General features: G+C 38.4%; 1 protein-coding gene across 1 annotated transcript; it reads right to left on the minus strand.

Annotated features, from left to right (window-relative positions):
- Nucleotides 1-273: 273 nt before the first annotated feature.
- Nucleotides 274-15956, minus strand: si:ch211-107m4.1 (heterogeneous nuclear ribonucleoprotein U-like protein 2). Its single transcript, XM_039760735.1, has 14 exons — nucleotides 15016-15956; nucleotides 13940-14042; nucleotides 11923-11996; nucleotides 11633-11772; nucleotides 9996-10095; nucleotides 9253-9365; nucleotides 8814-9077; nucleotides 8456-8578; nucleotides 7940-8068; nucleotides 7539-7707; nucleotides 6720-6944; nucleotides 3293-3369; nucleotides 2811-2921; nucleotides 274-1548 (listed from the first exon to the last, which is right to left on the minus strand). Exons 1-14 carry the CDS (start codon nucleotides 15782-15784, stop codon nucleotides 1456-1458), a joined length of 2490 nt encoding a protein of 829 aa, XP_039616669.1. The 5' UTR covers nucleotides 15785-15956; the 3' UTR covers nucleotides 274-1455.
- Nucleotides 15957-18163: the final 2207 nt, after the last annotated feature.

An 18163-nucleotide genomic window follows, 5' to 3' on the forward strand; every position in this document is an offset into this window, starting at 1 on the left:
TAAACAAGCAGTTTTCCATTTTTGACAATCTGTTAGATTAAGAAGTTGTACAGTACAAGGTAATTTATAGCCAGTTGTCAGCAGCTCTTCACACCCCAGTAAAGCCCACACTCCTTGAAAAATGAAAGCTATACTCGGCTATATTAAAAATGTATTTCTTAAATGTTACACCATAAGGAAATATAAATTTGAACAAATTCATCCATCCATGTCTAGTGCTCTAAAAAAAGTTTTTCTTAAATCTGTAATTACACAATAAGCACAATCCACCTGTTTAGATCAAAGGAATTTAATCAGAGCTCTTGCAGCATTCCAAAGTTTGCACATAACTTTACCATCACATTTATCAACTGTAATAAATATAACAGTGGCTTTTTTCTATTCAGTAAGGGCTTCAACAGCTAATTCTAATATGGCAATGAATGTAATCTACAGATGAATGAGAGGAAATATCAACTCAGAAGTTGAAGCCAAATATAAAAATTAAGGCAGATGACTCAAAATGTACCCACTGCATAGAGGAATGAGGGGAGGGGGAAAAAAAAAAAATAAAATAAAAAATAATACACAAAAGCATAGGTCTCACTCATTTCTCAGTCTTGAGACCACAAACTTGTCCATTAATGGTCCTTGAATGCAAAATGGGCAAACAGGGCAATTAAAAAGCACACTTAATTCAAAAGCACATACAATGCCTCAGAAGGCAGCTAAATACCTAATGCTGTCTGTCCCTGATGTGAATGGTTTGAAATAAACATTACATTCTGAACAACATTTCCACATTGACATTTAACAGCTTAAAAATAAAGTAAAATTCCAGGATAGAAATGCTTTTATTTATATCCTCACATGTAAAAGCCGAAATGCTTAATCTAATGGTCTGTCTCTCATTTTTCTCCCCATGACTAAACACTGGAAGTGAGGGATGCTTCAAATCAAGATGCTGTTCCACAAGCACAAATCTGTTGGCAGCAAGAAGCTGCTCTATCAGCAGACAGGTATTTTAGATAGGTATTTATATATATATATTTACATACAATATAAAAAGTCTAGTAAAAGCTGAAATGTGTATTCAATTAAGACAATCAAGTTAACATTTTTTGCTTTAAAAATGTACAGTTGACAATTTAAGAAAATGAAAACCACATAAAACACCCCCTCCCTCCATTACCACAAAGGATGAAACTAAAAGAAAAGCAGTGTATTGCCTCTTGGGTGAATTATTATATTATTTTGTCCCCGATCATTAAACTGGCATTTCAATCTGGCATGAAAAGGAAGACAAAAAAAAAAAAAACAACACACAAACAAAAAACAAAACCCTATCTACCATAGAAAACAAAAAAAGGAGGCACAAAAAAAAAAAAAAAAAAAAAAAAAGGTTTTGAGATTTAGGCCGGAAAGATACGAAAATGAGACAAAAGTTTCCATGCTGGGGTTTACCGATAACCACCCCTATAGTTGACTCCTCCTCCATAGCCATAATTCCTGTTGCCCGCCACCACCACCATAGCCATAACGATCCTGATCCCGATAATAGCGGTTCCACTGGGGAGGAAGAAAGAAAACCTCAGAATTGCCTTGCAGAGACCAGTTAAAATTAAGCCACAGAATAATCAACATCCAACTGATGGAATAAATATTTAAGAATAATGACATGGATATTCTACCACACTGTCACACGGATTACCTACCCCCCCCAACCACAAACATTTTTGTAAAATTTATGGGCAGAATGTGCCAAATACTTTCCTCACTCCATTCACTAGTAAACAACGATCAAAAATAAGGATCAAATTGTTACATTTTATTCCCGATAAAATGTGGTATTAGCTATTCTCTCAAAGATTTGCCATTATGTGTCTGCTACTTGAATTTACCATAACTAATATATGCTAGAATGATATGAAGATGCACCTCACTACCATAAACCTGTATTGGGCTAGTTTTGTGAACTGTCCATTTTGTTTGTAAACCTGCCTAATTTGCCAAATACTCCGATACATATTCTTTTGACATGTACGAATCATTCACTTTTACCTATTAAGGTAGTTTTTTTTTTTTTTTCCTTCTTCTTCTTAGAAAATACTTTTCAGACTGTCAACATGAATGCACTGAAAATAGGATTTCCCCCTATTTGAATGCAGCAGAAAATGAAAATTATTCCAGGTGTGGTTTACTGAATTCCACATAAATCTTATTTCTGAAGTAACTTACAGTTTGAGAAATTTGTGCTAATAATGGCACTTTTGCACTGTGGTCTATAGCTTAGGCTTTATTGCAGGACAGAAATCTTGGGGCTTACTATAATCACACACACACACATGAAGTGTTACTCTCACAAAAAGCTGAATTTGTGAAGACTTAATATTTTCCATGGAAGAACACCATATCATTTCACATGACAGCAAACACATGCTCCTGCTGCAAGAGTTTTAACAAATATGTTAAATGCAACACTGCTGCAAACTCGTAAGGTTAGGAGTCTTAAAGTTTGTATGGATTATGAAAAAGGGCTGCTAGAAGTCTTAGAAGCTAAGGTGTCTATATAAATGTGATTGACACTTTAAGCAGAGCAAACTTACATTTATTTTTGAACAACTTCCCTAGCAAAAGTCAAAATGTTTGGCCTGACGCTAACCCACATATGAAAATTCTTTCCCCCAAAAATTACTGGAATCTGCGGATATTACATTTTCAAATAAAACAGTATACAAACTAGGCAAGTCTTCCTTTAGAAGATTTGACCCACAGCTGATCTTCAGTTTTCTACCCATTTACCAAAGGGGCGAGAGAGAGAGAGAGCATACCTCTTGAGTGTATTGCCTGTAGTACTCCCGATACCGCTGTGGATCATAGTTTCGCCCATAAAACCGGTCATATTCTGTTCTGTACTGGTTATAAAATGGTCTGTACTCCTGCTGTTTATGCAGAAGAAAAAAATGCTTAAATTAAAAAGTTTGTGATAACATTGTGAATAATTTATCAAGCTTTTTGCTTTAACAGACACCAATTAAATACTATCTGCCCAATTCAAAAGTGGAGTTAAATTGCAATGTGTGTTCAAACATTACCACCTAGAAAACCAGTAGTTTCTCACTATCAAGTATTTCATCAGGCTATTAAAAATTTAAAAGGACACACAAAATGTTTACACTAGAACCTTACATGAATTATTTGGCAGTTTACTGTAAAAGTCTTCTACTAAAAACTCCACTTTGAACTATTCAATTTAGTGCAATCAAAATGAAGAGCAAATTAAACTTAGAATTTTCATCCAGATTTGTAATACCTCTCTGCGTGGCTGTCCCCCCCAGAAAGGCTGCGGTGGCTCAAATGGACGGTGATTGAAACCACCTCTGTTTGGCCCTAGGAAACAGAACAACAGGTTACAACTACCACCCACTGTTAATAAATAAAAGCTGTAAATTATTTCAATTTTTCTAATATTTAAATGTAGTGGAAACATTGCATATTCAATTCCAAATCAAAACATTAACACATTTTATCAAGTCTGCAATATTCTTTTACAGGAAGCAAAGAAAATGAATATTTATCTGTTCAAAAACAAAAGCAGTGTTGACATTTTTCTCTTCCAACTCAAACTAATATTTAGTTGCATAAGCATTGTTTTTGATAACTATTGCGCACCTGCGTTGTGTTGAGGCAACCAACTTCTGGCACATATAAGCAGGTATTTCAGCCCATGATGTACAAACTACATTCCATAGTTCCTGTAAATTTTTGGGTTTTGCTTCAGAAAATGCATTTTTAAATGTTAACCCACAAGTTTTCAATAGGGTTGAGGTCAGGAGATCGAGCTGGCCCCTCCATTACCTCAATCCTTTTTGTCTGGAACCAAGATATTGCTTGATAACTGGTGGCGTTTGGCAGCGGCGTCTTGTTGACAATGCTATTTCCTATTTGGCATACAACAACATAATCTCTTAAAAATATTCTGATGTATTCAAACATCCATGATCCCTGGTATACAATAAATAGGCCCAACACCACAGAATGAAAAACTATCCCCAAACCACGATTTTTGCACCACTATGCTTCTCAGTCTTCATTTGAGTAATCTTTGGGGTGTCTGGTGAATTTTTACCATTCTGACTATTCTTCAATCCATTAACAGTAGTTGCTCATTTTCTTCTTCATGTTTCAGGTTTTTGTTGATTTCAATTCTTTAAAATGGCACTTAACCGAGCATCCATAATTTGCTGCACTTTATAAATTTTCCCCTCTCCAATTACCTTGCGTTGTTCCTTAAAACTATGTTTGGAATGTCCCAGTTTACTTAGCAATTCAGACGGAAATATTTTATAACAATATGTGAAACATTTGCTTTCCTTTTTCTTTTATAAAGGGACAATAACAGTTTTTTCACACTGCAATCATATCGAACACACCCCCCTTTCAATGAACGAGTCAATTACTCAGAACAACCAGCATGCATGTCGTGACAGTTGGGTCTGTTCATCCTATTACGAGTAAATTATCAGTCATGCAGAAATGTCACTAACAGTGATAGATAGATAGATAAAAAAACAAAAAGCACTCCAACTATATCTAGACAAGTATTTAGATTACAATATTCAAAAATTCATGCCTTAGTATTCATGAACAAACACAATGTGCAAGAAAAAGAAAATGGGGGGAAAAAGGAGCATCCACACAGAACAAATCATAATTCAACTTACATATTTGTGGCACAAACACTTGAACATTCCAATAATGCCAGACAAATGCCTAACACTTATATTCAGACAACCAGTAAACGCACACCAGTAAATTCTACAAACTACTTTTAGAAAATTTTTCTTGTATAGTGATCTTCTGTCTCTAAAACATCTCATTATCAATGTGGAGATAACCACCAGTAGTAACTAGTCATATTTAATGAATACGTTTCAAGTTCTTAGTACAACTTGTGCTCAGTTTATAATATTTAAAAACAAATATTCCTGGGTCAAAATTCAGGACAGCTACCTACAAGGAAGCACATTTACTAGAATGCCTACTCCAGCACAAATGCGCAAGTTAGTTTGCATCAGCTAAATGAGGGTGGTTAGCTCCCTTTAAAATAATGTGCTTAAATAAAAAGTTTGTAGCAGCACGTTCGTACACTAACATTAAAGTCAAGTTAACTGTAAAATAGATCAGTCTCCATCTCTTCTTCCACTGTGATAGCTTCCCAGCTAGGAACAATTTTTTATATCTATAAACACTGTTCTCACTACTCAAAGCGCTTCCAATGCAGAGAAGACTCAGGACGTGAACCCATGATTTCCTTACTGTAAGGCAGCATCACTACCACTATAACACTTGTGTGGATGTTAAGCAACCAACCCAGCTGGTATGCAAATCCATCCATGCCTTCCATTGCAATATATACAGTACTAGTGTCCATGCCTTCTATTGCAATATATACAGTACAAGTGTTGTTCCTTTATTCTCAATCATACAGACCCGGATGTCACCAGTTTCTGCTTCTGCCAATGTCTTAAAATTCCAATTTAGCCTTTAAAACAAAACAACAAAAAAAGACCCAATCTAAAAACAATTGCAATCAATTCTGTCTGCAGTAGGACTGAACATAAGTAATAACTGGGACAGAAAAAGCAATTTTTCAACAAAATACTATAATTGGAGATGGGGTTTCTGGCACAGAACAGAAACAATCTAATATGCCCAGTAGTGGGAGTTGCTGCACCCCAAACCACTGACACAACCACAGCAACAAAAGTCCCAGTAAAATAGGGTTTGTTTGCACCAAGTACATTGCAAACCACCACAATATTTTTTTTCTCCCTCCATTCCTTCAGGCAATTTTCTTCCTCTTCCAGTCGACTACGACTTGCCCGGCCGAGTCAAGTGGCTTCTTTTATCTATGACCCTGGAGTACTTCCGGTGTTAGGGCATTGCACGTTAGAAGCACTTCAGGTTTATATAAAAAATTCCTGAAAGCAGGGATTGTGGATCCCAGCAGCTAACCCCACCAGCCCACATGGAGCCCAACAGGACTGCCCAAAGGACTACAGGACCCAGCATGACATGCAAGTGTCTGTGTGGCAATCCAAACCCTGGGATGCTGCCAACTAGTGCATTGGGAGAGAAAATATTCAGAAGTACTTAATTCCCCCCAAACCTTCCATTACACCAGCCTCCTGGCTAGTTAAGGATCCTTGTTCAAGCCTGGTTGGGATAACAGTCCATGTGTACCATTCATTACACTAAATTTAAAAGATGTTCCATTAAATGTAGGAAGTGCCTTATTAAAATAAGATGGCAAACACCAGCATTTCTACTTCATTAAAATATTTTCGCTTACACTTTTGCAGGCTACTTATAAAAAAGTGCATCAACATATGTTAAAGTTCATTTTTTTAACCTTGGGTTGTGCACGATGCAATGCTGTGAGAGACTGGCCAAAACCATTTCAGTTCATATCTAACCATGACAAAAATAAAAGAAGATTAGGGGAAAAAGAAAAACACCACACCTCTTGACCCAACAATTAGTACCTACAACCAAACTTAGAACAGCACTAATGGTCAGTTGCCATGTGCAATCAGTCCCCTCTTCATTCTTAAACCTACATTTCAGTGCACTGTACTAGTATTTTTAGCTAGTTTTCAACATGTACAGACTACGGTGACAAGCACATGGATATGATGTAAGCAACAACCCTCAGCCAAGAATATCAACACATTTACCATATGGCAAAGGTAGGATTCCTGTCCCCATCATCCCTCCACCTCGGATATTGCGATTCTGCTGTTTACGTCGATTACGATGTTTCTTGCGTTTTGGTGGTGGGGGAAGCACTTTGCGAGCTTCTTCTTTGTATGTCGCAAGCAGCTTCTCTGCCTCTTCTTTCTGTAGTTCAGAATAGATGACTTCTTCCAGAAAATTACACTTGGACGGGAGTGTAAAACTCACTAAAATACATAGATTTAATCCAGTTATTATAAACAAAAAAAACCACACACAAACAAACCCACAAAACAAATGGACCACACAGGTCAGTCCAAAAACCTCAAAACCTGATATTACCATTAAACTTCTGAATAATCTAGCATTTCATACATGAGGAATTACTTGTCACTGGCAGAATATCATTGTATGGTCAAGATGTATCCAAGCAAGCTACAATAGCATGTCACTCAATTGCTGAAACAGGTTAGGAGAGAGTTTTGTGACTGAACCCCCACATCTGAACCAGAAATAAAAACACCCCACACAAAAACAAAAATTACTGACAAGTTAAACATTTCATAAAGTAACAAGAACTATTAACAAGTGCTGATTTACCAATGCAGATTATATAAAAACAAAAACTTGTGTAACAAAGCACACAAAGGATGGTAAAAATGTCCTCACTTACAGTACAGTATATAGCACTCTACAAAAACTAACCAGCAATTTTTAAATGTGAAAACAGAAATGTGAGAATGTCTGTGGACTAACAGACTATACCAAATGTAAACAGAGAGAGAGAAACTAATAATTTGTCAATGCTAAGCAGTTCCTACCTTTAACCTTTAGAAGAGAGGTTTCAGCCACTTCTTCTCCTTCTTCTTGCTGGTGGAGTTGCAGTCGCTTTTTCCACTCTTCATCACTGGGGCAAACTACCACTGCCTTTCTATTGAACCCTTTAAATCGCAGCAGCTTACGTCGCTGTGCAGAGCTGTACACATTAGCCTGAAACAGAGTCAGTGCAGTTAGCAATATTCACATTTAAAATCAATTTTTGAATAGTATTCTTCCAAGCATACCAGCTTAGGACAACAAACACACACACACAAACATATACATACACATTATATAATTATAGGTAGGGTTTGGGAAAGTACATGTAAACCTTTCTATTTGGACAGCAGGTACACAGGTTTTTTTTTTTTTTGTTTCCTCCCCAAAAAAAAGTGTTCCCTACCTGGTCAAGAATGTAGTTCCTCTTTTTACGAGCAGCAATCTGGATAAGCTGACTAAGACATTGGGTTGCCTGCTGCAGTAACATCTCCTTCTGTTCAGCACTTACTTGAGCTCCTTCAGGTGTCTGTGCCTGAAAAACAAAATAGGGCTCATAAAAATAAACTTCACCGACTGAACAGAATATCCATTCAGTACATCCAAGTTTTACATACGATACGATAAAAAGGTATGTCAGTGGAACAGATGACCTACATTAGTTCAAAGAAAACACTGCTTTACTTACTGGCAAAAAAGTCGGTTAGTAAAACAGTAAACTAGTTTAATACAGAATCCCCAAAAATCAATTGGAGTCCGATTATCCACCTATATCCCCAACAAGATGAGTTGGTTAGACGGACTTGAGTCCAAAATTGCTTGGTTTTAATCAATAATGGATGAATGGATGTCCAGATATCGTTAAGTACTATTTTATCAAACTCTAAGTAGTTCCTTTATGCCAAAGTAATCTAATACTTACTCGCATTCGTTCCAAGACATTTTTTGTCCCAAGAACATTGTAATGCTTCTCTGGGTTCTCAATCATATGATTACGAGCCCAGTGAGTTTTTCCAGCACCAGGCATTCCAACCATCATCAGCACCTATGGTGTAAAAGTAAAACCAATTTAAAGAAATAAGGACCTTATTCAGAAACTGCATTTTCCTTCCTCTCATAAAGGCATTTTTCTTGTCAACAAAAAATTAATAACTGTAAATATAAAAATTCTACTACTAAATTCGACTACTTGCATCCTCTCTTGGCATAATATCTTTTGTTTTGGTTTTCAGGTTTATTAATATGCAATCATTTTAAGAAAAACAGTTCAACACACTCACCTCGCACTCCTCTTTTGATTTAGGTGCCATGGAGGAGCGGACCCGTTCTTCAGCTGATATTTGATGCATCAGCACAAACCCCTCCGCCGTGGGGAAAAAGGGCTCCTCTAGCTGCCCAAAGTTAACTTCAACAGCACAATTTTTACATAGCACGTGAGGAAATAAAGCTTGGTCTCCTAGAGCATCTTTACTAACAGTGAAGGCCACACCAAGATCTGTGCCATTCTTCTGGAACAAAAGCTCTATCTCCTCCCCTTCAAAATTCTGCCAAAGAAAAAGTAGTAATTAAGAACCAAATGAACTTTCCAACCATGATCAACAGTACAAGAGTGCATTCTGTACATCATCTCAACAGAACCTACAGGTAAAAATACATTCTGGAAATGAAACCAGATGTCTGCAATTTCTCATAGCCCACCCCAAGTGCCTTAATACTCACCACATAACAGCCAACAACATCATTTTCAGTTAATGTTTCGCCAAAGTCTTCAAAAGCACGATTTTCCACCTTTTTCCCACGGCCATCATACCCAAAGGATAACTCATCCTCACCTACAGATTTCAAAAGCACACACAATTTTACAGAGTATTTTGCAGTCTTCTCTCTCAAGGTTTTTTAAAAACTTACTGCTGTAAAATAACTGCTCTTAGTATCCGAGTTGCGAGAAAAAGAGGCATTCATGTGGAAACTGATAGTCACCTACAATACATGTTGCTGTCTTATTCTCATTCAAAGCAATGTCAAAATGCTAGAATGCAAGGACTTGATCATTTCTAGATGGTATGGCATAAATTACATAATTTCTAGGCCTCTAAAAAAAATCTTTGGGGGTAGGAGAGCCAAGAGGAGCAATTTATGGTGCATTTTTAGTAACACGGGTTCAGAAAGGGAATGCGGCTTCAGGTTTTTAGAAGACTAACTTTTACGGCTATTCTGCTCTACATGTATACAATCTAAACTAGATACAGAAACCGTACAGTGACTAGTAGTTCCTGAAATTACTGAAAAGGAGGTATTGAGTGCAACTTATACCTTTCTAGAAATGGTAACATTTTTCCTTCTAATATTAAAAAAACACACCACACCCCCCCCTTTGTTGGAAGTTTACATTATAACTTTATTAAAGGTTATACTGTACGAAGGAGAAATTGAAAGACATCTTTAAAAGTTCTGCATCTTACCAAGCTGAACACTTGCGTTATTGACGGACCAGCCGACACGAAGTACATGTGTCTCAGGATCCTCTTCTAGAAGGTCTTTTGCTTTCAATTTCTTAGATACCTGCATAGGAGGAAGATTGAAATTATCAAGATGCCATAAAGTAAAAAAAATAACAAAAACAGAACCTTTTACAATACAAGGCAAATAAATATATAAAATTGCATATTTTTAAGCAATCTTAACCACTACGCAGTCACACTCTAGTATTTTATGTTTCTTTCTCACAGACAACACCCTGGTTTGAGTCCCATACCCGGCTGTTGTCAGTGCAGAATTTCAGTCTGTTCTTTTGTGTATGTAGTTTATGACAATTATTGCATTGCAAGTACCAGCACATATGTATGTGGGCCTTACAATGAACTGGTGCCCTGTCCAAGACCAATTCCTACCTTATATCCAGCTCCCCTGGGGTATACTTCAGCCCCTCTGTCACCATGAACTGGATTAAGTTGGCTTATGAATGTTATTGTCAGATTTAATTGAAGGCCACACGCTGGAACCCTATATTTAAGTTATAATATCGTAATAGATATTATACAGCTTACCATAATGCAGAATCAGCGGGAGCCCTGAGCTCGTTTTCCTGCAACCAGACGATCCCATCTGGGGACAATGGAAGACAGTGACATGCGAAGTGTGTTGCTTATGTTTAGTCTACTCCTGTAATCTCATTTTGGTTGCGGTCACTGCAGAAAACGCTGCCTCACAAAGACAGGATGTTGGAAATGGAAGCAGCTTCAATAGCCTCTCTTGCGTTTTTAATCTTTTCCTGAACCACATGAAAATGCTTTTTTGATGTCTTCAAATGCAGCAGTTCACATACATTTGCAACCCGAGATTTTTCTTCGTTTGGATACAACAAAGACATATGCATTGCATTTGTCATTCCAACAGATTGCACATCACAAACATTAACACAGTTATCACTTTTTCATGTCTGCCGTTTTTATAGGAGGGTTACAATGAGTTAAATTCCAATGGATGTTTTTCAAATGTTGACAAGCAATAAGCAAAAGGTATCCCGGAAAACCACAGAAAACAAAAAACGGCAAACAAACAGTACAAGGAAAGTTCAAAGAAAGAATTTTTTTTTTTTTATTTCACATTGTTTCTGTTTGGGGATCGTTGTGCAAATGTGCACAACTGAGCTGCCACCACAGAACTAACTGCTCTGTGGATGATTCATTCAAGCATTTCAAGGTCACTTCATTGTAATGAAAGTATCTGCTGAATGTACTTCATAGTAACGAGATTTCTGTAGGCTTGTGTCATATGGGAAAACTGTCGGGAATATAAAAATACTTCGTTGTAATACTCTCGCCTGTCTGCGCCGCTGCAAAGCCCCATCCACCTAGTGTTCTGAGAAGTGTCCTCAGTGAAGGGGGCAGCCTTTTTGCTGTAGCCCTTCACCGAGTGAATCACCGTGGCCGGCATTTCTCGCACAGCCTGGCTTGGGACCCCTGCTATATATGTATATACACACACACACACACACACACACACACACACACACACACCCTTACATAAATAAGCTGAGAAAACCAAGTGCTGTTGTGTATTTATTATTATTATTTTTTTAATTAAAACTCCAAAATACCTTAGCCTCAAAGCCAATCCGCCCTTTTGTCACACCATGAGTTGCACGGCTACCAGACCACAGATGGGGAAAACGTTCTGAAAAGAGGGGTTGTCCACTGTAGCGCTCTTTATTTACTTGGAAATGCAAATCACAGTTATCTATATAAAAAGAGACCACAATGAAATATGAACATTAACAAAATTGGCAAAACTTTAAAAAACAAACATTCTTTTGACATACTTCAGACTAAATACACCACTTGAGAAATCCTAACAATAGCCTGCCCCCATAAAAAGTATGATACTCACATGTATCAAGACAGACCAAACTTTCATCCACTTCCTCTTCAATTTCTTCTTCTTCGGGCTCTGGAGACTTGGCCCTAGTGCAGTATAACAGTTAATGTAACTACAGGAATCTTGCAAGCAAAAAAATTTAAAAAGCCAAACCACTCCAAGTGAACCGACTCTGGCTAAGCATCAAAAAAAGAATACCATCAATACTTTATTTTTATTACATCAGAATTTCTTGGTAAAACTCCTAATATCATTGATTATTGATGAACCTGCAGTGAATGCAAAACACAGCCCACACGATTTACCAGTTATAAACCTGTGGAAGAACACTCAGGCCAGTGGTCCTTCCTGTCCCATTTTCCCCCCCAATCACTGTTTTCAAAGTAGTCCTTACTACAAGAAAAATAGTGACCAACACTTGAGATGTGTGGCTAATGTGTTCCACTGCACGTCCCAGAACAACCCAATTGGAGCAAGTCTATCCAACATCAAGGAAATAAACTCAAGTACAATAACTAATATCCAGGTTATAAAAACCATCAGATCCCAATTCACAAGACTTAATACATCGAACGTATAATGTAGGAATTTAACTACAGATCTTGTGTACTTTGGGGTTGGGGGGTAAAATCCATAATAATGCTGCCTCTAGCACATAACCCACTTTAACAAACCAATCTCAAGTCACATTCTTAGTGTTGTTCTACTTTTACATTACAGGTTGTGTTACTCATACAAGGATTAAAAAAAATAAATAAATCTCTCATTTCCCCTTAGAATACAATAATGCAAACGGTCTTCTATGCTTTTGCTGCTTCAGTATACTCTTGGATGAATTTGTCTCAGTTTTATTCTACACAATTCAGGAAGATCAATAATACTAAGTTCCTTGATACAGATTTGCACACAGAACCCTGTTTTGCAAAGTTTCCAAAGGCATGAAAAGCAGGATTATATCAAAGTTTTTGAACTTCTAACAATTACATCTAAAAGTGTTCGCACTTTTAACATTGATATGGTGCATTCGTTACCTTATTTTGCATAGTAGTGGGGTGTTGTACTGTGTTAGCCACAATAGATGCAACAAGAACACCTTATTGGCTAGCTAAAAATACTACAATATGCAAGCTTTTGATACACCTCAGGCTGTGAGTGACCTTGCACATTGTAATCTATGTAGCTAGCCAATAAAACATTAATTTTGCATTAAAAGCCATCATTGGGAAAAACAAACCCAATCCAAACAAAGTTTGGAGAAAAAAAAAAAAGCCCGCTTTGGATCCTGTCACATACATAGACTACAACCAACTAGTCAGTGTGACATCATCACAGGTTCTAAATACCAAGCAGAACTACACAAGCAGCAAATATGTCATGGTTATTCTTAGAATCCTTTTTTTTGTGATTGGACAACCAGTGAAAACAGAAGCACCAAGGACGGCCTAGCTCATGGTTACTAGTGGTAAACAGGTGCAAGCACTTAACTTTTATAGATGTTTCATAAAAGAAAACTTGGTTTAAAAAGGTAAAAAAACTTGCTTTAAAAGGTTTTGTCAAAGGGTTCGAAATTAGAAGGGCCCTAAAACTAAAGAATTCTCTGGATTTTAAATGCAAAACAGGTTAAAGATTGCCAACCCCTTAACGGATAATAAAGGAAGCTGGAAAAGTAAATTTGGATCTCTTACGGCCCATTTGTCAAAAAAAGTCACATTATGCAACCAAAAACACATACACTACTTAATGTCTTATCAAACCGTCTACATTAAACAAACATCAGGTCACGGTCCTTCACAAGTACAGAAATACGGAAGGATTGATCTTATGCGATTTGCATAACGTACAAGAGGTCTTAGCACTGACTAAATCAACAAACCACACTATCTAAAGCTAACAGCAACACATCTAAAGACATTCTTCAGTCAAAAAAGAATTAAAAGTTACTTTAATCCCGACAATTAACTTGACTTAAAAATGAATAAAATGCACCGATGCCTACGTTCCACGTAAAGAAAGAATTTCGTGTAGTTACCGGTTGTAGTTAACCTCTTCTTTAAACTCATAGTAGCCTCGCCCCCGTTCTTCATGAGGTCTTTTCACACCTCTGCGTTCACCTTGCTCTTCCTCTTTTTTGTCTGTAACGAGTAGAGTTCAACAATTAGTCAAACTGAATAAAAGTGCACGATTCAAATAAAATGAAACAATCAAGTCACACAGGCTTAACAGAAAAACACCAGACACCATAATATTTTTAATTTCCCCAGATGAATTAAAAAAAAATAAAAAATCTGCAACTTAATAAAATACTGCTTCCATGCATATCGGTATCTTTAGGTTAATCTAAATGTATACATCATTAAATAATACAATTGTGCAATACGAGTAAGAGTTAAACCTTGCACAATAGAACCGTAAATTTTTGGGTTTAATAACTTTATATACAGGCTATTGAAATGGCCAAGAATTCAATGACCGAAAACTGAAATTTTTGTCTACATAACCTCGTGTGGTGCGAGACTAGATACGAGTGTGACAGCACTAGACATACCAAACGGAACAACTACGGGACATTCCCCAAGTAAATTACACTACGTAGTACTTGTTGATTTGGCCAGAACACGAAGATCATTCATCTCTACATCCAACAACTGTGGGTGGACTGATTGGTTATGCGAAATTTATTTAAATAAGGCTTTTCAGAATTGCCTCGCTTAACCAGCACCAATCACCAACACTTCCGACGCTCGAAGCTTTTATAGAAAACCGCGAACGAACGGACGAATGAATGAACACCCGCGCCTCGGCCATTTACTTTTTAACCACTATTCGATGCGTGAACGTTTCAAATCACACTATATAACTTGAAGTAACATGCTGGAAGTATGGACCAAAGTTTGCTAACTGGACAGTACGCGGCATTGTTATCTTAGTTTAAATTTGAAGTAAAATGTCACCACTAACGATTAACACGTGAACATGAGGGCGCAGTATTGAGCCGAAAGAACGAAGCAAGAAACAGTAAGCTACCAATAAACGATTAACCTGTGCCGAACAGCGTGTATGTTCGCCATCCCAACGAACTCAACACGATCATAATGCAACTCTCACCCTGGTTGTTTTGCTCGCCTTCGTGCTCCATTTCAGAGCCAGAGTCGTCGCTCCCGGCCTCCCTCTCGGTGGGCCAGTCTTCACTCTGCCCAGGTTCCATCTTAACCTGCTCCCCATTCACACCGTCCTCCTTGGTAGCGGGAATCTTCGCGGCATCTCCCTCCTTATCGTTCGCCTTTTGCGTGCTGCGACTCTCGCACTCTGGTTCTGCTGCGTTCCCCGCAGCCTTCCCTCCCTGCTCTGTGGCCTGCACGGTTTGCTTTGCGTTCTGTTGTTCTGCCATGGTCTCCGAACCTCCTAGCTGCAACTTTGCAGGGGATGGCGACTGCTGCGGTTTCTGTAGCTCTAATGATGTTCTTACCGGCGAAGGAACGGGTGGATTAGCTTCCTTAATCGTCCCTGTCACCCCTGAAGCGGTTAGCAGTGATGGCTGTTCTTGAAGCAGAGAACCCCCTTCCGCTGGACTCGCCGCTTCCGTCAGTTCTTGTTTTTCTGCGGCTTTAAAAACGTCCTCTGGATCTCCAGCCTCTGTTTCAGTCTCCTGCTCTAGAATGTCGTGTGAATCACCACATTCAAGACTTGAATCGCTTTCAGCAGGCCAGTCTCCCACCGCGGCCTCCCCTACCTTCACTCCGCCGTTCTCAGAGTCGATTGCAGCTTGCAAGCGGTCGATTAGTTCGGCCTTCAGGCCGCGCGTGTCTAGGCCCCTCTGTTGCAGCTCCGCCCGTAGATCGGCGACTTTTAACTTTTTCACATCTATCGAGCTCATCTCAGACGGCCTACAACTCTTGTATTTCGTTTTAAATGTCCTCTTTATACCTGAAATGTTACAATATTTCGTTCTCCAAAATCCGTTACAGTTTGTAAATACAGCGTCACCTGACGGTAAAAAGAGCGAGAATCTGCGCGCTACTTTTTACCTAGCAACCAGGCGGCTGTTTAAATTTTGTCATTGGGTAGGGTATTTTTAAACCCGCCCTAGAAAGATAAACGCTTTTGTCTATTGGCTACGTTGCGCGGTTTACGCCCTACGCTTTAACAACATTTTTTCCAATTGGCTTCTCCCCCATTTAAACGTATTGAAATCTTTATGGTGCCGTTTTCTTTACCTGGAAACAAAGAGTTGGCTTCCTTATTGGATTAGTCGGGCTTGCTAATATTAGCGCTTTGATTGGCTGCCTTACTACCTTTTTGCGATGATTTCCCGGGTTAAATTTGATCATTTTTATTTTTAACGAAAAGTCTTCTTTATAAAACTGTATGTACTAAATGTGCTTTATTTTAGATTAAAGGAAAAGCCCAATATGTATGTGTGTAAAAGTAACTGCGTTTTGCTTTTATCGCTATTTATTGTTGGAGATTATTATATTCAATATCAGTAGGGCAGGAGGCCATGTTAGGGGGAGACTCTTTTACTCGTTTTGTAATGGTGGAAATACACGCCATCATCCTGAATGTAAATATTATATGTCTTAATCAAACGAGTCCATAGTTTTTTGTTTTTTTTAACACGTGTGTGTGTGTGTGTGTGTATATATATATATATATATATATATATATATATATATATATATATATATATATATATTATTTTTTTTTTCAGTTTCATGGATAATGACTGAAAACAATGAAATGCAGGAGGTTTCTTATTATTGTTATTTTTTTTTTATTCTTTGCAATTCGTGTGCTATTTGTTTCATACAGGTCGGTCTGTAAAAGGCTATGGTTTCTTTTAAGCACCACGCCGGCCATATAAACTGAGCGATCGGGGGAGAAGGGCCTTAGTCAGGGAGGTGACCAAGAACCCGATGGTCACTCTGTCAGAGCTCCAGAGGTCCTCTGTGGAGAGAGGAGATCCTTCCAGAAGGACAGCCATCTCTGCAGCAATCCACCAATCAGGCCTGTATGGCAGAGTGGCCAGACGAAAGCCACGCCTTAGTAAAAGGCACATGGCAGCCCGCCTGGAGTTTGCCAAAAGGCACCTGAAAGACTCTCAGACCATAAGAAACAAAATTCTCTGGTCTGATGAGACAAAGAGTGAACTCTTTGGTGTGAATGCCAGGCAAAACGCTTGGAGGAAACCAAGCACCGCTCATCACCAGGCCAATACCATCTCTACAGTGAAGCATGATGGTGGCAGCATCATGCTGTGGGGATGTTTTTCAGTGACAGGAACTGGGAGACTAGTCAGGATAAAGGGAAAGATGACTGCAGCAATGTACAAAGACACCCTGGATGAAAACCTGCTCCAGAGCGCTCTTGACCTCAGACTGGGGCGACAGTTCATCTTTCAGCAGGACAACGACCCTAAGCACACAGCCAAGATATCAAAGGAGTGGCTTCAGGTCAACTGTGAATGTCCTTGAGTGGCCCAGCCAGAGTCCAGACTTGAATCCGATTGAACATCTCTAGAGAGATCTTAAAATGGCTGTGCACCGACGCTTCCCATTCAACCTGATGGAGCTTGAGATGTGCTGCAAAGAGGAATGGGCGAAACTGTCCAAGGATAGGTGTGCCAAGCTTGTGGCATCATAATCAAAAAGACTTGATGCTGTAATTGCTGCCAAAGGTGCATCGACAAAGTATTGAGCAAAGGCTGTGAATACTTATGTACATATGATTTCTCAGTTTTTTTATTTTTAATAAATTTGCAAAAACCTCAAGTAAACTTTTTTCATGTTGTCATTATGGGGTGTTGTGTGTGGAATTCTGAGGAAAAAAATGAATAATCCATTTTGCAATAAGGCTGTAACATAAAAAAATGTGGAAAAAGTGATGTGCTGTAGATAGATAGATACTTTATTAATCGCAAGGGGAAATTCACATACTCCAGCAGCAGCATACTGATAAAGAACAATATTAAATTAAAGAGTTATAACAATAAAGGTATAACAGACAGACAATAATTTTGTATAATATTAACATTTACCCCCCTGGGTGGAATTGAAGAGTCGCATAGTGTGGGGGAGGAACGATCTCCTCAGTCTGTCAGTGGAGCAGGACAGTGACCGCAGTTTGTCGCTGAAGCTCCTCCTCTGTCTGGAGATGATCCTGTTCAGTGGATGCAGTGGGTTTTCAATTATTGACACCAAGGTACTGCAGATGATTCAAGCTGCAGTGAAATATCTGTTGTTCAATCAGCTGAGGC

The sequence above is a fragment of the Polypterus senegalus genome, chromosome 8 (genome assembly GCF_016835505.1).
Source record: "Polypterus senegalus isolate Bchr_013 chromosome 8, ASM1683550v1, whole genome shotgun sequence".
Lineage (NCBI taxonomy): Eukaryota > Metazoa > Chordata > Cladistia > Polypteriformes > Polypteridae > Polypterus > Polypterus senegalus.